Here is a 26076-nt window from a genome sequence, read left to right on the forward strand (position 1 = left end):
CATTAGCCGATGGCTTTGCTGATTGTTTCAAAGCTTTTTTAAGATATTTAATGTCAACATTAAAGGCGTATTTAAAACAGCAGTCAGGGTCGTGAGATAATGTTGCACTTGCAGGATGTTGGTCAACCTTTGAGCATCATCAGTCGGAAATGAGTAAGGTGGGGAGGAGGAAAGGCCTGAGGCGGGACATTCAGAGCCTATCCTTCACATGTTATTGCAGGGTTGCACATTAACTTGTTACACCGCAGTGGCCCTGACTCATTTCTACTGCCGAAGCCTCAAAGCTCTTTGATTCAATAAAAAAAAATGGCAGTCAAATAACGTCCAATTAGAGGCCTTTTGTTTTCTTTTTACTTTTTACTGTTTGTTCTTGGCAGTAGCCATGAATCGCAATTACTCTAAGCCCATCTTGAAGAAATGTCAGAAAAACGTGCATGGCAACCCTTCTTACAATTGAACCTTTACATCCATGGCGTCTCTGGCAACTGTTAAGTGAAGCTCATTGCATGGGGTTTTAGATTGATGTTGCATGTACCCCCATTTCATTGCTGAATAGCTTTGAAAAAACGGATTGTTTGTTTCTGGACAGGGGGCCCTCGATCCCCCTCAGTCTGTCTGAGTTCTATGGGAAATACTTTATTTGTTTATTTTCTAGATTGTCGGGCTCTTAAGTGTCTGGAGGCGGGGGTGGGTTCAATTACCCTAATTTCCTTGTTGCTTTATCCACACGCCCATGAGCTGCTTTTTAAGGATAGCCCGTCCAAGGGCTAAAAATAGCCCATCTGTTGTGGTTCTATTTTTAGCTCCTGCCGTTATGAGCGTCACCTTGTGTGTGCATGGTTTGTTGGCTTGCAGTTAACAGCTATTTTGAACAAGGCCTGTCAGAAGTTCAATAAGTAATAAGTAACCTAACACTTCCCTAATTCCACAGATGAGCTCATTGGCTCAGAGCGGGGGGACCTTGTACCGCTTTCTGTTGGTTGCTGTAAATGCGAGGTAAAGCGCTAGTACAGAAACATACATGTTGCATCATCCGGTCAAAGCATCCCGGTAGCAGATCCAGACACATAAATCTTTGCCCTCAAATATTTGGTTAGATCATGTGTGTATAGGGACACACTTGATGACTCTGCTTCCGAAGTTTGTGATTAAACACTGCATTTATCAAACCTCTTTCCGTTTCTTGGGAAAACCCCATGGAGTGGGTCTTTTATGTAAGGACCCACGCAGGGGATGCAGGACAGAGTTTATAGCATCCTGTCATAATACAACTCAAACCCCGCAGCCATGCTTCAACTATGGAGGGAGCATGTGCCAAATCAAGTATGGATCTCTTTCTATCCATCCGTCAAGTACCTTTCCGTAGATGTGTTCCTGCTTGTGTCTCATCAGTTGTCTCTACGTCAATCAGTATTTAAATCATCGTCATGTAAACAATTTTGTTTATTCAGCTATGTCTCGAGTGCCTGGCTCTTTTTCTCTCGAGGGTTTGACCGAGGGTCAATCTGATCTGTATAAACAGATCTCAGAACTGCATAGAAGTGTTTGGTTTCAGAAGCGTTCCGGTTTATCTCTGATGTCTGTTTGTAGTTGTGTAGTACGGTACCCAACGTCTTGTCGCATGACAACGGTTAAGCCCTTTATTAAAGCTTTGAGATCTGTGATTAGAGTTGGGCCAAATGTTGCATGGACCCGAAACACCAACACATATATAAAAACAAAAGTGTCTGGAAATACCAGTCCTTTGGAGAAAGTAAACATAGGATAATGGTATGACAATTGGAAATTATTTGCAACGTGTGGGAGGAATTTGTTGGAAGATCTACCAGCTTTCGCACACCTTTCAGCGAATCATGCAAAACTTGACGATTGCCATCGATGGAAAACCCCAGGTTTTGCATTCTAGGAATGCAAAGTATTTTCAGGTTTGTGAGATGACAGTAGCTGCATTCATTCATTCTTTTCAGCTCTTGACCCCTCAGGGTCGCCCTGCAGGCAAAGTGGTGCATTATGCTTCAGAGCAATAACTACTAAGACGTTGCTTTCATGGAATTAGATATTGGTAGTGTTGTGCATGAACGCGCTAAAAGAGCGGCGGTCATTTAACACGCTTATATATTTGGTGAACTGAACTTTCCCGTTTGCAGCTACTGAAAGTGGCATTGGCTCGCTAATGACGGTTATGCATTGTTTATCCTATTTTTTTGGGACTGTGAACTTAGTTAAAAATAATAAAATGGTGAACTCTGAACATAAACTAGTTTATTTCAAACTGAACTTTGATCTAGCTCTTGTAAAGTGTGAACTTGCACAACACTGGATATTGACGCAAATCATGTGAAGGGGGGTGTCCTCAACACGTTTCGTGATACCCAATTGTACTGTGATGTAATAGAATTAGATATTATTGACACAAAAAAGGAGCTCATGTGCTCTAGGTGGCATGTTCCTGCCACCTTCTGATTTGCTCAAAACATACAGACATCAAGAGTCATTTGAACCAGTATTTTCCGGTGCAGCGGAACCTACAGCGGAGCTCCACTGGCGGCCCAGTTATTGACATGCTTTTCATGATTGTAGAGCTAGCGGGATACACAACTAATCACATCTAGTGATTCTTATCCATTGGGAACATTATAAAGCGTGAGACGTATCCGGTTTGATGGTATTTTGTTAGGCAGAGGGTACTATGTAATGCGCCTATTGTCTCTGAATATTTAAGTTTTTTAGGATTGCTCTATAGAGAGGGGTACTGCTGCTCCCTGGCTTTGCTTTGAAGCACCGTCTCCTCGGTGGGTGTCCACACAAGGCACACAGGACGGGGGATGACGTCTTTAGTTCTCCCCGGCGGATCACTGTGATACAGCGTAGATATCCGTTTGATATTTAATAAATCATAACTTAAAGCTAGGGTCACAATTTATTTGTTCAAATTTGGTTAATATCGTGAGAGCAAATCGATAAATTCTAAAAATAATAAGATCTGTGGCTGTCACAGGCCTGTAATGAGCCGTCCAATAATTTCCTTGGGCTCGAATACAATTATTGGACGGCTTATCTGTCTGTCTACTTTCCTAATCATCTACCTGCGAGCACGCTGCCTGTCGAACCAGTCCAAAAGGCTAGCCGCTCTAAAGCCAGTGAGATTGTCACCTGTTTTGTGGGCATGGCTTTGGAGGGATGCCTCAAGGGAGGTGTGGGATTTTTCCCGTTGAATCCTTTCAAAAGATTGCTTACTTTGGCTGGTTTCTCCCGCCGACCCCCAATTCATGGGTGGATATGAAAACGATCTTCCAAATTGTTCCCACCTTTGGCAGCGTTGTACCTGAGTTCACTTGAAAAAAAATGAACCAAGCGTCCTCTCATCAACCTTGTTCCTCCGCCGCCCTCTCTCCAGCAGGCCGCTAGAGCCGCTGCCCAAGAAGGACACCATGACGCCCACGATGAGGCGACCAGACGAGTGGAAAGATCCCTGGCGCCGGTCCAAGTCGCCGCGGAGACGGCAGCCCATGGGCTCGCCGCCGCGGGGCCGCCGCCGCCACCGCCCCTCGGGCTCCTCTGTGACCATGTCCCACTCGTCCAGGTGAGAGGGTGACGGGGTGAGAGGGCGATGAGTGAGAGGGTGATACGGTTTTCTCACCCACGGTTTTGTGTGCGAGTGGTTTCGAGATGGAGTCAATCTGGTAAGGGAGAGAGAAGACCAAGATGTCAGATTTGAACCCATTTTGAAGAGGCAACTAAGTAATTATTAAAACAGTGACACTTAACATTAGAAGGACTTTATGATCTGTATTACATAGCCAGTAACATTGCCGAAGTGATGACATCAGTGATGCGATACTGAGTGATGGCCAAGAACGAAATAAAGGTAGAGAAAGATATAGCCAATGTCATTAGGATAAAGGATGATGGTTAAATCAGTGACCATCCTCGACTTGCATTTCTTATTCTTTGGGGATAATGTCAAACACGATCAACCATAAATAGCACACCATTAATAGCACGAGGGGAGCAAAGGGTCTGAACCTAAATAACTTATTAAACTACTAACATTTAACACTCAACCCTGATCGAAACGAAGAGATCATCAAAGGCTTGTATGTGTCATAGCGTTTACAGACATATTCTGCAGTTGAAGACCCTGTCTTTAAATGGTTTAAATAAAGTACCAGATTTTGATACTATTTTATAAAAGTTCCTGTGAGAGTACTGACTGGGAATGGAGCATTTGATGCCATTGTGGTCCTACCCTGGGTTTTCAATGGTACAAATTGTATTATACCGGACCTTGAAACTACCTGGACCATCACACACGCACAGGCACACACCGATGCCAGACATGAGTGTCACTTACCCTCGCATTATTAAACATATTACCATATCGATGGTTTAGTAATGCTCATCATTTGATATGGTTGCATCCTAAAAAAATAAACTGCTACAAATTATTACTCAGCTTCTTTTGCCCATAATTGGTTATGCGGATGTTGTTTATAGAACACAGCTTAAACCAATCTCGAACCTCTGAATGTGATTTATAATAGTCTGCAGAGTTGTTTCGAGGTGTCCATTCAGAACTCATCACGGTCATATCTATCAGTCTTTGAATCTTCTTTCACAAAATGCTCGACACCAGTTACACTGGTTACAGTTTTTTTCCAAATGCATTTTTTCAATCTATCCATCATATCTGAAACAACATTAGATTCCATATCGTTCATCCTATAGCCTAAGAGATACGAATGTCTTTTCTATTTTGTTCCAAGAATAGCCAAAGAAATTGGGCGGAGAGCCTCCTACTTGGAATGGTTTACCTATGTCTCTCAGAGCCATTTCCTCTTTTCATCAGTTTAAAGATGAACTGAACTGAAATTTGAAGTTTAGTTGATATAACTGATGTATTGACTGCCTTCTCATTGGTACAATAACTAAAAATGGCTGAACTTGCTAAAAGGGATAAAATTGTACGGTGAAAGTGTTGTTTATGTTACGGGGCGCCGCCATGTTGGATTTCACAAATCAGGTACGTCACTGGCATGGTAACTTAACTCTGTGGCTCTAGCAGCAATAGCAGGTAATGAGTCAGACTCTGAGGCTCGCTGAATGGAAAATCAAACAACCAGGTCTACAGGAGGATCATACTGCATTGCCCCTGGCTGCAGTAATTCATTATATAGGGCCAAGGCAGCTGGGGTAATCATACATTTCCACAGGCTACCTTTGAATAGGAAACCAGCCCTTAATACATGGCTAGCATCCTTAAAACTGGCTAACCCTCTGATAGCCCCTGTCATTTCAATCCCCAGAAGCTAGCACTCAGATCATAAAGTGTATAAACTATTGCTCTGACGATATCACTAATCTATGTTTCCAAGCTGTTAATTAAACCACGGCGGGTCTGTAAACAGAAGTTCCACATATGTCCCTTTCTACTCACCCTGATGCTCACCGACTAGCCGATTGCTGATGCAGAGGGAGTTGCACTCGAAGAAGTAGCTTCATAGTAAGATGTATCTGTGCAATATCCTTTTGTGCAATATCCACCAACATCCACCAGAAAGTAAACCTCCAACATCCACCTAAAGTAAACGTGACACTCGTGAATCCGCCTCGCATCTATGCTCATCCACGGGTGGATCTCCCAAAGTGCATCTAACATGTCTTTCAAGCAGGCGCGTAATCTGCGGGGGGGTTAGTGGGGTCATGACCCACCCCAAAATCAGATCCAGCTAATATAACCCCCCCAATATCATTACACATAATTCAGATTAACAAAAATATGAAATATTCTGAATGAATAACTTGTTTGTTTTCGTTTTAATTTAATTTGCCAGCAAGATAGTATCATGTTTTAATCATCTGTAAAAACCCTCATAATGAAGAGGTATCCGTGGAGAATGAAACCATTTTCGATTGAGAGCATAGTGACCAAAATAATTTCACATTCAAACAGTATAATTGGTGTGCTATGTGCAGTAAAACCAGACGATCTGAATAATTCCGGATTCATGCCAGATATTTGTTTCATGCTTTATAAGAGCTAGCTTGTTAGCTAACTTCGTGAAATTTCTAAGATTAGCATACGTTGTTATGGCAGCGATAGACGTCCTCAACCTAAGATTCTAGAACCCACTGCCTCAAACGGACTTGGGTACGGCTGGGTAAAATGCAACGCAAGTACAGACCAGGGACCAAGTTGCTGTTTGCTCCAATACAGTCACACGTTTTGGCGGGGATTGCACAAATTTACTTAGAGATGTCATCCATTGACAGCTAGCTGCTATGCGCTAGTTCAGAGGTTATGCCACTCCTTTTGAGCGAGCACGCCTGTACTGTACACACATACACACGGTTGACGGTGCATGTGAGTAGGCTTGCTCTTAGGAAACATTGAAACAACATTACTATTATTATTCTTAATAATAATAATTATAATAATAATATTATTTTGTAGCAATCTTAATGTGCTAGTAAGTGGGCGAAAGGTGTTAAAAATGCTTTACAACTTTTTGGTGAGGGACCGCGCATTCTCCAAAAGGATATACCACCTCTCTCAAACCATTTGAACATTAACTGGGATTTTTTATATATCAGGAGAAGAGGGAAAGAGATGGAAATGGCCAAGGAGATGATAAGAGAGAGACAGGTGACCAGAGAGAGAGAGAAGGAGGTGACAGAGGAGGTACAGCAATTGAAGGAGGAGAGAGAGGAGGAGGTGACAGAGGAGGTACAGCAATTGAAGGAGGAGAGAGAGGAGGAAGTGACGGAGGAGGTACAGCAATTGAAGGAGGAGAGAGAGGAGGGTCAGGTGACCACAATGAGGGAGAGAGAGCACAGACAGGCAGCGCAGGAGGCACAGATGACCAGGTAAGAGACCTTGAACAAAATGGTGCATCTAAACATACACTGTCAGAACACTGACGTTCTGTGAACTGCGTGCGAATGGTGTAGTACCTTATAAAACTCAACTCTGTAGTATTCCCTAAGAACTTTAGGACTGAAACCACTTGATTCTCCACTATAGCATTTGGGTGGTTGTCGAACTCTTGGCATTGTTATGGGTTTTAAGTGTAAAGAATTCACAACTGTAGATGCCCTCTCAAAAAGTCCTGACTTATCTTGACATTGCTCATTGTGCCTAGTATTTTGTTTTGAATGAGAGGACTTGTGTAAAGCAAGTCATTTGGTTCCTGTGTTTTCCTCAAAGAGGGTCACATGATGAGGGCAGCAGTCAGGCAAATGAGCAGGTGAGAACACAAGGGAACATAATTTAGCTGTGAATAGTGTTATTGATATGTACAATACATTAATTTAATAGGATTGTTATTTCAGAGAGTAACAAGTTTTCATGTCATGTTTAACACAGGATATTGAGCCCCATGTCAGGGACCAGTCAGACACCGACAACATGAACGGAGAGGGATTTGATGTTTCAGACATCATCACCTGCACAAAGCCTGCACAACCTTTTAAAGTTTATACTAGTGCAGAAGTGAGATAATTGTGTGTTGTCTTTTCAACAAAAATGGTTCACAACTTTTCCTTGGTTGCATTACAGTGCCACTTTACAAGGGGTCATATGTTTTCAATGTGCCAAGGTTTTTTTTTGAATCATTCAACATTTGCAAGCAATTGTGACCCTGCCTTTGTAAGTGTAGTCTTTACAAATTGGAAAAAGGCTATCCAGAAGTTCTCAAAACATGCAAAAAGTCAGTTGCATATCCATGCCGTGAACATCTATGCACAAAAAGGCAACACTGTAGCTTCACAGCTTTCTTCAGCTGTTGCCAGACAACAGGAGGAAGCCAGGTATGGATTGATGAAGATTGTAGGCTCAATCAAATACTTAGCTGGGCAAGGTTTAGCTCTATGAGGTCATGTGGAAGAGAAGGGTAATTTATCCAAACATCTGAAAGAAAAGGCAGAAGATGACCCTATTCAGTAGTGGTTAGAGACACACAAGCAGGATTACACAAGTCCTCCTCATTCAAAACGAAATACTAGGCATACTGAGCAAAGACATTATCAGAGGAATAGCTGACACTTTTCGATACCTCCCAGCCACACAGTTTGCCTTGATTGTTGATGGGACACAAGACTTATCAGGTCAAGAACAAGAACCTGTCTGTCTTTGTTATGTGGATCATGACTTAAATCCTCATGAGGAATTCATTGGGATGTATTCAGTGCATGAGACCACATGAGAATCTCTTGCAAATGTAGCATTAGCATGCCATTGTCAGCACTGCGTGGGCAGCCATATGATGGCGCAGCGAATATGTCTGGCAAATATTCTGGAACCCAGGCTCACATTAGGAAGAAACAACCACTTGCTTTATATGTGCACTGTGGAGCACACTGTGTTAATTTGATAGCACAGAAGGCATGCACAGCTTCTATAGTTGTGCGAGATGCCCTTGACTGGGTTCATCAATTAGGAGTTTTGTGTGGACAGTCTGGCAAATTCAAACATGTTTCATAAGATAGCGATATCTAACCATGGAACCTCAAGTGCCCTGAAACCACTTTTTGAAACTAAGTGGACTGTTAGACATGTTAGACACCATCCATTCAGTTTTTAACACAGTATGACTCTATCCTCAGTGCCTTAGAGGAAATTGCAGGGACTAACTCTCTCAATGCAGCCGCTGCAAATGTTCTATTTCAGCCGTTTATGAGAGGCAGCACTGTACTTGGTCTTGTGATGGCACAAGCAGTTATTGGAGACCTACAGTGTCTCAACAGGTCTCTTCAGAGAAGGACACAGACTGTTTCTGGTATGCAGTCCGCTGTTTGTAAGGTTTACTCTCAATGGCAAGAGGAGTGATGAGGCCTAACACCTTTTTGAGAGGGCATCTACAGTTGTGAATTCTTTAGACTTAGAACCCATAACTATGCCAAGAGTTCGACAACCATCCAAGCGCTATAGTGGAGAGTCAAGGGGTTTCAGTCCTAAAACTCCTATGGAATACTACAGAGTTGAGTTTTCTAAGGCACTTCACACCATTCACACGCAGTTCACTGAACGTTTCCAGCAGGGTGGTCTTCTTACCCTACAAAAGCTGGAGAACACCTTGCTTTCTGGAAATATTGATCTGGTGGTTCATGACTACCCAGTAATGAATGCCCAGCTGCTGGAATCCAGCTACCTATGTTCAAACATAATTACGTATACAGTTCCTGTGGAGAGGCTACAAACATTCTCAAAGAGTTGCCAGCAGAGGTGCGAGGCTTATTTACTGAAGTTCAAACTCTGAGATTACTCCTTGTGGTACCAGTCTCGTCCTCTTGAGGCAGAGAGGAGCTTTAGTGCTCTTAGAGACGATTAAAGACTTGGTTACGCACAACTATGACACAGCAGAGGCTGAACCTTGTTGCAGTGTGTCACATCCATCAGGAAAAATTGGACCTCTTAACTAAGAAGTCAGTGTGTACACAGTTAATTTCTTTTACACTGTGACACAAACCGGTGTTTGGTGCTTTTATCTGAATTGCCCAACAATATCTATAGTCTGCTAGTAGTGCTATAGTTGCTGGCAGAATAGACATCAGTATAACATCCTGTTTCTTTTAGTCAAATACTTGGTATGGTATGTGTGTTAAGTTGCAGCCTAATATGTTGTAACATGCCTTCAAATGGGATTTACAGATAGATAATAGAGGTGCAAGCAGCACTCCAGTGTGCCACCCTGTATTGTGTGCTGCATTGAAAGTTGAATTGTGCATAATACATTTGCTGCATGCAGGTGCCAAAACAGTGATGCAATTGATTAATCTTTTAAGTTCTTGCAGGGTTTTTTCATAAGATAGTGAAAACACACACAAAACCAATTAAATGGCACTAGTCAGCCACTGCTGACTAGTGCTTAAACACTGAATTTAACGACTGTCATACGGCATACATAGTCAAAGAGTAGCCAAAATCTGTAGTATCGCAATAAAATTCTAATACAAGAATGGCAAATGGGCATGTTACCTTTTACAGAAGAAAATGATTCAATAAATATATAAATAAAAAACAAATAAACAAATAAATAAATATGCCGAGAGTTTAACCCCCTCAATGGTAGACCCAAAGTTACGCCCTTGCTTTCAGGCCCCGTCCACACAGAGACGATTTTTTGGTGAAACCATGTCTTTAATAACCATGTTATTAGGCAGATGATAAACCATGTTCTTTAATAGGTCCATGGTCCCAGGGTGGTTTCAAAGGGTGGTTGTCTATGTTGATTATTTCAGTTCAGTTCATCTTTTAGAGGTCTCTTCTTTATCATATGGTACAAGCTGCAACTGTTTTCCTCATGTCTTTTTGTTTTGTGTGTTTATTTGTTTCTTTCCTTTTCTGTGTCTATGTGTACATGAATGACCCAAACTGTAACTGTTTATTGTCTGATAACCAATGGTTGATATGGGGAGGATATGGGTGGTTTTGATGCGAGGGATAGCATTTTTCCGTCTGTACGATTTGTAATGCGTGTTGTTTCTTTTGTGAGGTTCCTCTGAATGAAATTGAAATCCTTTCTGTGCTTGCTTTGTAGGTCGTCGTCTCGGTCCTCATCTTTCACAGGCAGTGGGTCGTCGCACTCCCGCTCGCGCTCCTCCTCCTTCAGCTCCTACTCCAGCCACTCCTCTCACCACAGCTCCATCAGCGGCAGCCGATCCAGGTAGCCGTCTTGGAACACAATTCAGTCCAAGCCATGACCAATGGGTCCCCTACAGGGGTGACGGATTACCCACCACCAGGACGCCAAGCAACAAATAGGCAACATGGAAAAACATATGAATTCTCCATTACAACTCTAGTACTAGCATTTCAAGGGCTGTAAGCAAGTGCGGAACATGTTCTGAGGAGATTAATCATAGTCATTTAAATACGTAAACAGCAGCACTAGTTTACGTTTTGGCCCCTTAAAATACAAACCAGGAGTTTTTCTGATTCATTCATGCCTGCTAAAAGTGCAAACACATTATATAACATTCAGTCTGTTTCAGTCAAGATAGAGACGCAATAAACACAGGAAATAAAGCGAATACACAAAAGGAAAATAAACAGCGTACAAAAAATACTAAACCATTCTGAAGACCTCAGGGCTGGAGTAGTGGGGTGAGAGGAGATGATGCTAGTAGGCCTTGTTCTGAAGACCTCAGGGCTGTAGTACTGGGGTGAGAGGAGATGATGCTAGCAGGCCTTGTTCTGAAGACCTCAGGGCTGTAGTACTGGGGTGAGAGGAGATGATGCTAGCAGGCCTTGTTCTGAAGACCTCAGGGCTGTAGTACTGGGGTGAGAGGAGATGATGCTAGTAGGCCTTGTTCTGAAGACCTCAGGGCTGTAGTACTGGGGTGAGAGGAGATGATGCTAGCAGGCCTTGTTCTGAAGACCTCAGGGCTGTAGTACTGGGGTGAGAGGAGATGATGCTAGCAGGCCTTGTTCTGAAGACCTCAGGGCTGTAGTACTGGGGTGAGAGGAGATGATGCTAGCAGGCCTTGTTCTGAAGACCTCAGGGCTGTAGTACTGGGGTGAGAGGAGATGATGCTAGTAGGCCTTGTTCTGAAGACCTCAGGGCTGTAGTAGTCTGTTAAGGGGAGATGATGGTGTGGTAAGGGGGGGTGACGGTAGTAGGCCTTGTTCTATGACCTTCAGGGCCTGATGGTGTGGTAAGGGGAGAGGATGCTAGTAGGACTTGTTCTGACAACTTCCGGGCTCAATCTCAGGGGGGTTGAGGGGACATGATGCTAGTAAAAATTGTTCTGACGACCAAAGGGGTCTGCTGGGGTGGTAAGGGGAGATGATGGCCTTGTTCTGAGGACCTCGGGACCTGCTGGTTTGGTAAGGGGAGATTGTGCTAGTAGGCGTTGTTCTTGGGACCTACAGGGCTTGTGTGGTTAGGAGAGAGAACTAAAAAGCAGCACCATGCAGAGCTTTAAAGGTAAGGACTAGTATTTTTGAACCAGATTCTGTATCAGACAGGGAGCCAATGTGATGTGCTGCAACGACTACAGTGATATGGACCCTTTTTAGTTCTGGTTAATAGCCTGGCTGCAGTGTGATTGGAAGCGGAGGGGATGGGGCCATTAAGAAAATCCAACAATTCTTGAGCTGGAAGACGCTGGATAACTACTGAATTTATTAGCTCATCAAACTTTGAGTTTGCTGTCAAGTATTATACCAACATATTTTTTGTGTGAGATCTGATGTAGCTTAGAATGTGGTTGTGGGCTTCTGGTTAGTTGAATCAATTGGTTTGTTGTTATGCACTTTGCTGGTGTTCCTTTCATAAGGGAAAAAGCTCTTAATCCATTCTTTTCGGGGAACAGAGGGACATATGCAGACCGATGTGAATACAAGTAATATCGGAGGGGCCGTAGTTTGTTTTAATGATCATATGGTTTGAAAGACTGCAAGACTGATATGGCAGGAGGTCGAAACACCCCGTTCTTCACAACTTTGAACTCGCCCAACTTAAAGAAGGCGAGACCGAAAAGTATTGAAAGTGTTAAAGTATGTAGGCATATCCTCTAAAATCAATGTGTGTGTGTGTATATGTGTGTGTATATATATATATATATATATATATATATATATATATATGCTCATTATTTCATGTCTGCGATTCTCCGGCAACTTTCTTGTTTAACGCTCGATAGGCTTTGGATGTGATCATATCGGAATTGGCACCTTAGCACGAATCGCAGCGCCATCCATTGCGACCCCTTGTACTAAACAAAGAACACAACCTAAAATGGAATCCTCTGACCAGTGTGGTCTATATACTACACGCTGCTGCCCGACCCGCTTTATATTGACACTGATGTGTTTTTGGTTGACTAATGCCGCTTTTCCACCGCACATGTAGCTCGACACGACACGACACGACTCGATACGACTCGACACGGTAGCAGCACGGGTCCTTTTCCACCGCAAATAGTACCTCCTGGACGTGGGCGGGGTCGGCTGCGCGAAAGGGCCGTGACGTATTTTTGTACGCGACGCAAACAACACCTACGCAACCCACACATGGACAGAACCCACATAACAATGGAGGACATCGATGCGATGGTATTCGTGTTCGTATTATTAGCTGGCATGTTGAAGAAGTTGAAGAAGTGGAATATGTTGGCTGCGGCGCTGCTATGGCTGTTACCAGCATGGTTGCCATGTCGCTCTCGTGACTTCGTCACACTCTCTGGCCAATCAGTGGCCGGCCGTCTGCCGACGTCACCTTTTAGCATCGGCTCAGCTCGCTTGGAACCTAGAGCGAGGCGGTACTAGAAAAAGCAGCCACTTCAGGTACCAGGTACCAGATGTTTTCGCAGTGGAAACGCAAAAAATGCGAGCTGAGTCGAGTCGTGTCGAGCTGGTACCATGCAGTGGAAAAGCGGCATAAAGGCCTAGATGGTTGAGGCCCATGTCAGTTGAAACAGGTGGATGGACGGGGTCCGGTTGCAGAATGTTTTGTTTTCGTTTAGCATTTTTTGCATTACAGGATTGTATTTCTGTTTTGCTGTTTAGCAGCTTTTTTAACCAGAGGTCGATTGGCTCGACAGAAGACCAAGGCCAAGGGCCTCAAAACACTGCCTTAAAAGTTGTAATAGTTGCATGTCAAGGTCACACTTTGGAACTGGCTTTAATGGCTTCAATAATTAGCAAGCGGAAATCCGCATTGTAGTTGTTGTCTGTGCATGCCAAAAATGTTTTCAATTCCTTGCATGAAATCATTTAACAATTTTAAAGCAGAGCCAGTAGGGTTTTTAACTGCGTTGGATTATGGAGTCGTGGCTGGTCATTTATTGACCTGTTAAACCGTTTGCCTACTCCAAACCATAAGTGAATCCAACATTTCCTCTTCCCGGCTTCAAACCTATTTTCTTGTGCTCTCTTTATATCACAACCCTTTCTTTAGATCAAGATCGTTCTCCACCTCGCCCTCTCCGAGTCAGGCTGCACCCAGAAACCTTAAGAACAAGACAGACCTGCCCCTGGTGCTGCCAAAGGGGTAGGGAGAAGCCTGAACACCCACACATTCAGAGCCACTTCCGAGGCAGTCCCAGCCCACTTCCGAGGCGTGCCAGGTTGATCGCCCACCACGGAATTGGCTTAGTTTCATGACGGATCAGCTGCTCTTTTTGATAGCTTTATAGATATCAATATAACGGTACTTCACCGGTAGTCTTATCGATTCTTTTAGAATAAATAAATGAGAAATTAAGAACAAAAGGACATTGATTTATTTTTTCTCATATGTCGACTTTCTTCTGTAGCAACAGCTTACAATTTTTGGAATAAATGGCTTTTATAGACTCTCTATAATATTAAGCCAATTTAAATGTAATCTCAAATAACATTTTTAATGCTCTTAAAAAAGAGAGTGTCAGTAGTCGGTAGTGGCACGATTCGCCTGAATTGAACTTTGCACCACGTACAAACCCCCTACTAGTTTTGTGATCATTTGAAAGCTGTGTGTCCTAAATTGGACTTCACCAGTTTCCAATGAGCGCACTCACACCAACGCAGCCAAAGAGCTGAACAATAACTTCAAGTGCCACCCATTACATGAAACTCGGAACAGGACCTCAAATCGAATCTTCCGACTGTGTTGTCGGCCTTCTAAGTGACGTAGTCCTGCGCTCCGTGGCTTGTCTGGTTTGGCAGCTGCTTTACTTGGAAGCTCTGCCGTAAAACGAGGGAAAGCCACCGATTCCTCCACACAGATCCTACTTGGGATGTTGTGGTTTAGCTTTTCGAACGCTGTTCATATAAACATTCAACCGTTTCTGGTAATAAACTTGGAAAAAAGGACAGCCCTTTTTTGAAATGTTACATGGTGGTGCAGCACTTCTATCTGCCTACATTGTTTGGTGAGACGCTGATGCTATTGCACCATTAATCTGGCCAGAATGAATGGAAAATGTGTTTCCTTAATTTGTGAGGGAAGGCAGAGGCAGCCGGCCCCGCCCTCCACTTTAAAGACGAGCTCGGAGAGCGACGGTTTTCTCTTTTCAATATTGTTTGAATGTAGGGAGTGAGTTGTATAACTATCGCAACATTTTATCAAGGCGTAATTCATCTAAACTGATTTCCTTATTGCCACTGATGCCGAAAGCAGTACAGGGTACATCGGAGCTTATCGATACTTCTTTAGTAATTGAGCACCAGAGCCCCACTAGTTTGAAACTTTTATCGTCCCCTCGACTAGCTGTGGTTTACAAACGGTGCGACCAAGTGCGTCACAGGGACGGCAGCAACAAACACTTTCATGCCTGTTTGGGAAAAATTTCAACAAATGTCTTTATTCCCATGTTCCCCTCCACCTCCCGTCCCACCCAAGGGCGCCGCTGAAGCCTGGCCCCGGAGCCCCCCCGCGGAGGGAAAAGCCTCCCATGAAGAAAGCCCTGAGCCCCCCCATTCCCGCCGGCACCCAGCAGGGCAAGCCTCAGCGTCCCACACCCGAGGGGGGGCGACCGCCTGCCCACAGCCGGGAGGGAGGAGGAGGAGGAGGAGGAGGAGGAGGAGGAGGAGGAGGAGGAGGAGGCGGAGGTGGTGGTGGTGGTGGTGGTGGTGGAGGAGGAGGAGGAGGTGGTGGTGGTCCTGTTGGCCCCGGCGCTGTACCAGGGGGAGCGCCTGGATCTGCCCCAGCTGCAGGAGGAGGAGGAGGAGGAGGAGGAGGAGGAGTAGTGGAAGGAAGGCCCCCAGCCCCGAGAGAGCCTGGGAAGCCGCCGGGCCCCAGGGAGGGAAGACGCAAAGAACGGCAACAGCACCCGCCGCGCAGGTAGGAATTCACCCCTTTTCCCTTCAGTTTTAACCGAGGGAAAGGTGGGTGGGGGCTGCGTGAAGGCTAGAGTCTCTGCATGTGCTCTCAACCTGGGCTAGGAGTTTCCTCATCTCTTTGTTAACAAATCAAAATAAATGGAGCGTAATATGGAAATAGTAAAATTATGTAAGAGACCTTTTCAAATGTAAAACTTCTGGTTGATACTACGAGGATAAAAAAAACGTGATTTGAATAATGAACGCATTTAGCAGCCATTTCAAAGTTAACATGAGGTTGAAATATAACCAGAAGCTACCTAATGATGATAAAGGGTTTGCAATTTGGTGACCTTTTTTTCCTTTTCTGGTGATCCCCCATCCAGTATAGAGCCTGTGTGTTTTCTATTTAGATGCTTGTACAAAGCAAAGTGCTAGTTCTGCTCTGCAATTTCCTCAAAACCTTGCACAATGTTCGAACCCCATTCTTTTTATTTTCTGATAATTTAAAACACCCCCATATTTTGGTATATCTTTGGAATGTTTTACAGTAAAGCGCTGTTGTCACATTTGAAAATGTCCGATGGTGTTTTACTATGACGATTTGGTCATTGCCTTGCACAGACGTCACTGAGGCAATCTAAGATAAGGATGAATACATAACACTTCCCCAGAGCCAAGGTGGCGGAAGATTTTGAATAATAATTAATCTGGGGCTGCTTCAGTGCTGCACAGTCTATTGTGGAATTTTTCATTGTATGCCTTTCATGTACGTCACCTATCACAGTACTTAGTATCGGCTATTCAATTATGTGTTATTCGAAAATGATAGCTAGCGGTAATAAAAAAGTAATAATCCATCTATTGCTGCAACTATAAGTGGTTTTGAGACTTGGCTTGGACTCATGGCCAACGACTTGAGACTTGCAAAACATGAGATGTGAGCATCTCTGCTCTGTATGACAGTCAACAGCGGATGAAACATTATCAAAGCATTGTTGCTGAGCAAGTGGACATGCCTCGGTTGTTTCGGACGCAGGCTTATTAAAGGTGACATATTATGGTGTTTTTCCAACAAGTAAACATAGTATTTGAGTTCCAGAAAACATATTTTTGAAGCTGTTTGCTGGAAATAGTTTTTAGGAAAAAAAAATATCGTCTACCGCTATTCCGCTCTGTTTCAGTCCCTTCAGAATGCGCTGTTTCTGGTGTCTGTAGCGTTGATGCAAATGAGCTGCTGCCCATTGACCAATGAGCTGTCAGACTGAACCACAGCATGGAGGAGAAGGGGTTGTTGCCGTTTGCTGACTCCTGGCGCTCTTTATCTATATAATATAATATAACACGATAATAATATTATGTACGGGTATTTATATAATCGATCTAATATCACGGCCAAAAGCTATGTGCGCCTCGGATGATATTATGGATAATAAAGACTGTCTGACGTCTCTGGTACTTCCACAAGTAAAGACTCGTAGTGGGGGATATCTCGGCCATGGTTGAGAAGTATTGGGGGGGAAGGAACTTTGGCATTGACTCTCTGAAGTCCATGAACCGCGACATGGAGGAGAAAAGGATTGCACTCCGGGACCTGAGCTGCCGGACTGCCTCCGAGCTCTCCGTCCGGCCGCAGTCCGGCAGCTCCGGAGGTGTACTCCGGGAGCTGAACTGGCGCCGAAGCTAGGTGGCAGCTCCAGCGGACTAGCAGCTCCGGCGGACGAGCAGCTCCGGCTGGGGTAGCTCGGCGGCAGTCCGGCAGCTCAGCTCCGGGAGTGCAATCCCTTTCTACTCCATGTGTCTCCTCCTCCCGACCTCCCTTCGGCTGCAGCTCCGGCGGGGTGAGCTCGGCGCCAGAGAAAGGGATTGTACTCCCGGAGCTAAACTGCAGGGACCCTTCCTACGTAGGATGGGGCGCCGAAACTAGCTGCTTCCAGAAATGCATATCTCACTCAAAAAATCATGTAAAGACTTATTTCAAAGTTTGTATGCGTGTGGGAGCACCATCTACCCACAACAACACCCCAAATCCCAGGAAAAGTGCTGTTTTCATAATATGTCCCCTTTAAATTAAATTCATGCAGCCCTACCTTTTAATGATGTTGCATGATTGCAACGTTTGTGAAAAACAATGGCAAAATAGAAGTAAACTTGTCAGAAGTATACTCAAAGTCTAAGGGTTTTATTCCCAAGGGGTCAGTATGACTCATTCTGAATATTTAAATGCTTGGCACATCTACACAGCAGGCATTCAGGAAAGACAACTATGAAATTACTAAAGAGTCACAAATAAGAGAAAGAATGGCACAAAAAAAAAAACAGGACAAGAAAGCATGAATATATGGGCTACACTTATCTTATCACTTATCAACAATAATCGTAAGTAAATTAAGCCCTAATAAGGGGGGTTCTGTCTCTGAACACAGGGGGATCCCTGCATCACTGTGCTCGTTGCAAGGGTGCTTTTCCCTCTCGGCCTCAGACCCACGCTCTCCTCATCCGTCGCCTTCTCTCTGCATCTCTCACCCGCAGGCGCACTGCCAGTGGCAGCATGAGTGCGAGCAGTTACACCGGTTCCAGCTCCAGATCCTCGTCCAACTCGCTGTCACGCTCTGGCTCGCGGAAATCCAGGTAGTCACATTCACAGCAGCACAACATGAAGTTTGCCACAGTCGGCCCACGCAGCAGAAAGTCAACTGCAAGCCCCCGCAGGCATTTCTCTCACTTGAACTCCCACACACAACTCGGGATACCATCTCTCGCACGCACGCACACAAACACACACACACACACACTGCATACACTCTCAAGGAAGTGCACACACACACACCCGCATACCATCACACACAGACAGGAACTATCTTTGTCCATCAGGCGGACGAGGCAGGAAATGATACTCCTGGTTAATTTTTTGCATTGCACAGCTGCTCAGGGTTTCACTGTCAAAAATGTCAAATATTTTCGGGGATAGCTTCATGTACTTTGAAATGATCAGAGGACGATCTGCTCTGTTGACGTGACCCAGCCTTACGACTTTCCCCTGTTCGGTTGTCTCTCCTCCGCCTCCATGTGCCGCTGATTCTCTGTTGGCAACACTCCCAGGAAATCAAGGTAAGACATTGCTTCATGAGGATGTATTAGTAAGAAGATAATAAAAACATCGACAGCAGCCACCGCCCCTGCTTTCACCTGAAACTCCCCCTCAAGATCCCATGCATGCATGCATAACATCAGACGCACGCACAACATCGCACGCACACGCAACATCCACGCCTTGCAGGGGACACCACATGATGCGCAGGAACACACAAATCAATCCGTCCATCAGAATGGCCTTCAACACAGACGTAACAATAAAATAATGCAATAATAAAAAATAATTAATAGCTACACAATAAAACAATAAAAAATTAATTATATCGATAATATAAGAACCATATAATTTGCCCCACCATATTACTGTACTGCCGTCTAATAATAGAACACGGTAAGGATAATGAATAAGTCTGATTTACATTGTTTGTTTGGCACATGCTATCATTTAGCAATAAAGTAAATGTGTATGCGCCAATAATAACTAGAATAAGGTGCAATACTGGAGTACATAACTCCAGTCACACGTAGTACCAGTTAAACATTTACCCAGTTCAAACTACCATAATGACATATGTTACTTATTAAGTTAATTTGCAGTGGTGCAGCAGATCTCCTAGGGCTGGGGGTAAACGATTATTTATTAAATGATTAATCGGGCGATTATTTCATCGATTAGTCGACTAATCTAATGACTAATTGGATGGTTATCTATTTCTGTTGCTCGATTAATAAAAACCATAATGTATCTCAAATAAATACCAAAAGATTCTTAATAATATACTTTATTTAACAACAGTTTTGCACAGCAAAAAACCTTCTGCTTTACACAAAATAAAATAAATAAAATAGTTTCACTGTTATACAAAATGAAAGGCCAGCCGTGCTCAAATCTGCCAGTGTGAGTGTGGCCAGTCTGGCCAGGCCGGGCCAATTTGGCCACGTGGGAGAGGTGTGCTGCTACGGTACGGGCCGCTACGGTACAGATGCTAATGAGCCGACACGCGCAGTTGCGCACACGCACGGCTACGCAACCTGAGCTGGATGACGTATAGTCCATGCGACGACCACGGACATAATAAAGGCGACGAGCCTTCTTTCCCATTAAACGGTAAACATATATCCAAATAAGCAACAGACTCAGCGAACTGTGTTCTCTGTGTTGTTGTCCATTGTCCTCGAAAATCGTCGACGGAGAAATTTGACGTTGACAAATTTTTGACGTTGACGTCATCGACGCGTCGCTACAGCTCTACCTACAATGCTCTGCCTGCCCTCGCTATCACGGCAGGTCTAATGCACGATTTGTATCTACGAGAGGTGCGATGCTGGTCAACGTGATGTTTCAAAAAGTGCAAGTTCCCGATACAGATTCACTGTTCTTGTCCATGCAGGGTCGGCACAACAGTGGGCCCAACCTGGCTAGCACAGGGAGTTGAATGTTAACATCACTACGAGCGTGCGCCCCTCCCCCCTAGAGCAGGATCCCTCAGCCTGCCCTGGCCCCATGTCTGCCCTCGGTGCAAAAGAAAGCTTTGATTTGTTGCGTAGCAAAATGAAAGAAAAAACGACCGTACAGCGTTTGAGAAGCTCCATTAAAAACGGTGTGATGAAGGCCTTTGTGTGTGTGTCCTTCCCCCCGGCCCCTCCCAGGTCTCTGAGCGTGAGCAGCGTGTCGTCCGTCTCCTCGGCCACGTCGGGCACCAGCAGCTCGGTGCGCAGCGCAGACTCCGAAGACATGTACGCCGACCTGGCCAGCCCCGTGTCTTCGGCCAGCTCCCGCTCCCCCACGCCCGGCCAGCCCGGGGGTGGGCACCCGGCGCCCCCCGGGGGAGGGCACCCCGCCCACCCCGGGGGGCCCCTGGGTCACCCCCTGGGACACCCCGGCGGACACCAGGGAGGACACCAGGGAGGACACCAGGGAGCACACCCTGGGGGACACCCTGGGGGACACCCTGGGGGTCACCCTGGGGGACACCAGGGCGGACACCAGGGCGGACACCCGGGCGGACACCCGGGCGGACACCCGGGCGGACACCCGGGCGGACACCAGGGGGGACACCCGGGCGGACACCAGGGGGGACACCAGGGGGGACACCCGGGCGGACACCCGGGCGGACACCCGGGCGGACACCCGGGGGGACACCCGGGGGGACACCCGGGGGGACACCCTGGGGGACACCCCCGCAGAGAGAGGCCTGGACCGCCCCGTGAGAGGCTGCCACACCCACGAGACAGGGGCAGGGGTTAGTGTGTGCGCTCTTTAAGTGTGTGTGTTTTAAAGAAAGGGGGAAAGCTCAATTTTTATATTCAGGCAACATAATTAGAATTTCTCTGCCGTCAGATTGGTGGGGGGATTCCCCCCCTGCACCGAGCTCCCCTGAATGGGACGCTGCCTCCCTGAAAATGATGATTGACCGATTTGTTTGAATTGAACTTGTAACACGTTGTCCTCTCCCTTCACAGGGAGACCGCTGAAGAAGGACGAGCCCTTCCGTGAGGACCGCAGGAAGATGGACCCCTCCGGGATGCCCCCACGAGGAGGCAACTTCATGCCCAGGATGGGACCCGGGAACAGGGGCGGCCACCATATGCACCACATGCCCGGTAACATGGGCCCCCCAGGGAACTACGGAGGATCAGGATCCCATAAAGACATCAAGCTCACCCTCCTCAATAAGGTACCTTCTATAAAATGAATAAAAATGCTACCTGACCGTCCCAGCAGAAGCATCGTTTCATACTTGTGTACGATACAAAATTCAATGAAAGCATTCCATCAATTAATTTAAACACTTTTTGCAGTTGTAAAAATCTTAACCTGTCCCCTTTCCCCGATCTATTTTAATTTCTCCCTTACTTTGTTGCTTGTAGCAGCAGGGTGACCGCGGCAACAGGAAGAGGTACATGCCGTCTGACAAAGAGCGCCCAGGCTCCCCTCTGAGCAAGAGGATGGCCATGTCTCCTGGCAGAGGTGAGGGCCCAGCTCCGTATTCACACACAAGCATGAGAGTCACAAAGCACCACAGATTGTACCAAAGGGCTGTGCAGCAAGGAGAATGAAGGCAGTGCAGAAAGGTTCATTTAGGCAGGGAGTCATCACAAGATCAAACTCACTTGACACAAAATCACTATAGAAAATAATAATACAGCGGTTGAAAAGTGAGAGATTAAGTAGAACTTGGTTCTACTTAACTTGGTTCTACTAAACCAATAAAAATTAATAGCATCATCAATTCACGTTCCAACCTTTGCGCTATCTTTATAACCAAAGATAAGACTAACGCACGCACAAATGTTGGAATTGCGTACATCCCTGCAGCACCACACGTGCTTCCAATTATTTCTGCAGTTAACTGCGTCAGCGGCGATGCAATTAACGCAATGCCTACGTACATGCCTCCGTGCATGTATGCGTTGTACTGGCGTCGTTGACGAACCTAGTTGACGTCATATTTTCTAATATTGTATACTGCGTAATGATTATTTGATTCATTTTTCCGGAGCTCTCCTGCAAAATTTGAGCTTTAAACACAAAACCAATGCCAAAAGATTGGGCATATATCAGTGCAGGGCGCGTTAATATCTAATACAGATGATGATCATTGTTATTGCTGTTCTTCATCAGGCCGTGACCGGAGGATGCCAGGACGACCAATGTTCCCGCCGAGAATGGATCGGCCCAGAGGCCCAGGTCCCCGGCCCATGCCACCTCAAGGAGACAGGTTGGTACAGTCCGGAAGTATGAGAGCTCGAAACCTGACTGCATCACGCCCACACAAGGGGAACCCTGACAGGAGTTTCTAAATAACACGTGGGAGTGAAAACCTTAAACAACTTCTGCAGCTAGTAGTTGTTGAAGGTTTTCACTCCCACGTGTTATTTAAATTGGTCAACAAACTTGCTTTGTTCACCTGTTCAGGGATTTAAATCAGGAAGTGTGGTTGGGGCTTGATGAGGAAGAGGTATTTATATGTGGAAGCAGGGGTTAACACAACAACAGCTCATCATACATGTGATGTCGGTAGCCTCTTTGCTGATGTCCCCCACCACAGTCAAAAAACGGGTGTCACGTTGGATATTGGCAACCTATGATGTAGGGCTTGCCCCAATACATAATTTCACGCTTAGAATAATCTTGGTTTCAAAAGAAATATCCAAATTTTCAATGGAGAAAAAAGAAAAGCCCATTCATAGTGCGTGTCTTTCACTGCCTAGAGCAGGTGAAGACCACTTCTGCAGAATCTAGTGTCAGGTTTTATTTGCTTTCTATATAATAAAACAAATGTTTTATTTTCATAATGCAAAATATTAAAACCACAATATGTCAAATGCCAAATGTCAGTGGCCTTTTCCTAGTCCGACCTGGTAACCACAACTTCAATGCGGTCTTAAGTTTCTGTACACCCACATTTCCAAAAGCATGATCATAGGCCTACTTCCAATTTTCACAAAGCGAATAGGTGGTTTGAACGATGTTTATAGTTTTGAATACATTTCCTAGTGATAAATCACACAGGAGTTTTTTTGGGGGACGGATCACCATACAATGAAAAACCTTGCTACCTGTTTGTTTCGTGTTTACTAAATCACCATCACGTTATTATATGTAGGTATAGCTTTTTGGCGTCATTTGGTCTCTTAACATTGAAATAGCTGCTAAATACATTCATTATTAAAACCTGTCTAAAACAATCCCCCCCCTGATGACCTCGGGGGTTTGAATATCCTCACGCTGGACGGCAGCATTCAAAGTACTACCGGATTATTCTCATTATGTTTGAAAATCCAACGACATGACAAATGAAAAAAATTAAAGTCAGTCATCCCATATTTGCCATTCTGATGACTTCTGCCAATAGCTCAACTGAAGGGCCATACCCTAGGATATTCAGACAAAATGTAACTTTTCTTCTTTCTACAGTTACCAAATATGCATAGACGTGAATCAAAATGCTAATATTTGTATCTTAATTCTTTCATTAGAAAAGCTTTACGAATCATTCGAATAGTGAATTGAGATTTGATAACCTACCTAACGGGGTTAATAGACAAACTATGATGCAGTCATTGTTCAATGAGTGTCACAGTGATTTATTATAGGCGCACACATTTCTTTTGTTTCTCGGTGTAGTCAAGGGACCCAAGCAATACAAATATAGATAGAATCCTGGAGGCAGGTGTCACTTTTCAGGTGCCCTATGGTGGTGTTGCGTTTGCTGCGCCAACCTGTTATCAACTTCAGATTATGTAGGGTCAAGGATCGGCCAATCAAGGTATTTATTGGGACGATTCAAATGATTGCTTAATCAGAAAGAGAAACAAAAATAATGTGTTATGCGCAGTGGAGAGAGACTGTTTAAGTCTTTCAGATCATATCAGTCTTTAATTTATTTCTATGGCTATTTTATTTAAAAAAAAATAATAATAATTGTTGTATTCGCCCAGCTAATGTATCTTGCACTTATATTTGTGGAGCTACTTTTAAATTTTGGGTTAGCGTAGTGATATAATATATAATCATATATAATTTTAATTAAACGGGCAAAAAATACAGCAATCGCTGCCAGATTTTAGGATGAACGTAGGCTTTATTTTTAGTCAATTCCTGTCAGTCCACAATGGGTTGAGCTGCGGCTGCTGACTGGGTTCTCTTGCATCTTTCTTGCAACAGGAAGCGTCCGCTGTCCCCGCCAACCAAGTCCTCCGGAAAGGGCCCGTCGACTCCATCGGGCAAACAGGCTGCCCCAGGCCCGGGACCTTCTTCTGGCTCTGGACCGGGCTCTGGCTCTGGCTCGGGCTCGGGCTCGGGTAAACCCAGCAATACGCTATCACGTCGGGAGGAGCTGTTGAAGCAGCTGAAGGCCGTCGAGGACGCCATCGCCCGCAAGAGGGCAAAGATCCCGGCAAAGTAGCCCACCCTGAGCCCAGCTCAGCGACAAAGATGCCTGCCGGTTCGCCTACCTGCCGTTACGGACTAGTGGCCAAGGCGACATTGTGGGCCATGGGATTGGGGGATTTTCCCCCGGGAATCCCACACATTTCCTCCTGACCACACTCTGCCCCTTAATGCCCTTTGATGTGGAGCATTTCACTGGATATGTGTAAAATAAACAACAAATATTCTCGTCCCACAACATATGTATGCCGCTGTTTGAATGGCCAGCAAACAATACCGTGGCCAGCATAAATACTTGATTGTAGACAACATACATGGGATTTTGTTCCGTCAATTTGCATACAGCCAACTTGCTCTGCCATTTAACATTGTTAAATGTCCATGTTCGTTTACTTGCTGTTGTGAAAGGGATGCCGGTCAGGACTTCATGGATTGTCCTATATCTTGATTTTACAGAACCGAAACAAAATGGTGGATAAGTTCTGTCTACTTGTTGGTCAGTTGAGTAAAAAAATCAAAAAAATTACAGGAATTAAGGACCTTTCTGATGTTTGTGTGTTTTGACAAATAAGGTGAATTTATAGATACTGAATCTCGTTATCGCTTGTCTCTCCCCCTTTCTACGCTTGGCACAATTTTTACTGGGTAGTCTTATATTATTTGAATTCTCTTTACCATACTGCCACCCCTTATCAAAGCCCCTTTTTAAATCTGTGTATGAGGTGAATCGACAAATTCAGTTTAGAGTTTAACTGTCAGACTTGATATGGTTACACAAAAGGTTTCTTAATTGTCCTTTGTTTATTTTGTACATACACCCAAGTAGGTTTCCTATTTGGAGCCCCATCTAACCAATCAAATTTTGTTAATGGCTGACACCTTTTTCCACTGACTTGCCTCTTCAACTCCACTGGCCCTGTGGGGCAATTCGATCCAAACCTTTATGCAATACTATCGCGTTACCTGAACCCCAAGTAGGTCATTATTACTGGGGAAAAAAATGGTGACGTGAAATATTGCTTCATTCGGCTTTTTCTTATCTTTCTTTAATTTTTTGTTATTCTTCTAGGCTCTTTTCAAGTGATACAGAATTTATTTGTCCCATTTTTAGTTGGCACACAATATTAGAGATGTAACGGCGATATGAGTTGATGGATACCCGCATCTTTCTTGTGCGACAAAAAGGGTTCTAAATAAACTATTTTGATAAAGAGAATGCATTGTTTGCTTTGTTATAACTTTTTCTGTAGAATAAGCTTCACGGTCAATTCTGTGTTTTACTGACTGGTCTATGCTAAAGCTGACAAGTAAGAACAAATTCCTTAATAGAAAATCTGTT

The 26076-nt window shown here is 44.6% G+C and overlaps 1 protein-coding gene across 3 annotated transcripts in view; it reads left to right on the forward strand.

The window, feature by feature from the left end:
• Positions 1-25953, forward strand: part of zc3h18 (zinc finger CCCH-type containing 18) — a 44435-nt gene extending 18482 nt beyond the window's left edge. Inside the window, exons 10-20 of one of the 3 annotated variants that reach the window (XM_060061145.1) lie at positions 3398-3583; positions 10539-10664; positions 13902-13994; positions 15327-15767; positions 18278-18376; positions 18848-18856; positions 20492-21084; positions 21305-21519; positions 21716-21812; positions 22467-22563; positions 24513-25953. In XM_060061145.1, the coding sequence (XP_059917128.1) occupies positions 3398-3583; positions 10539-10664; positions 13902-13994; positions 15327-15767; positions 18278-18376; positions 18848-18856; positions 20492-21084; positions 21305-21519; positions 21716-21812; positions 22467-22563; positions 24513-24753 (2197 nt within the window). In that variant the 3' untranslated portion in view covers positions 24754-25953. Of the gene's footprint in view, positions 1-3397; positions 3584-10538; positions 10665-13901; positions 13995-15326; positions 15768-18277; positions 18377-18847; positions 18857-20491; positions 21085-21304; positions 21520-21712; positions 21813-22466; positions 22564-24512 lie in introns of all 3 variants that reach the window. The other 2 variants (XM_060061143.1, XM_060061146.1) reach the window with 2 other exon arrangements.
• The last annotated feature ends 123 nt before the right edge of the window (positions 25954-26076 follow it).

Source organism: Gadus macrocephalus, chromosome 9 (assembly GCF_031168955.1).
Source record: "Gadus macrocephalus chromosome 9, ASM3116895v1".
Taxonomy (NCBI): domain Eukaryota; kingdom Metazoa; phylum Chordata; class Actinopteri; order Gadiformes; family Gadidae; genus Gadus; species Gadus macrocephalus.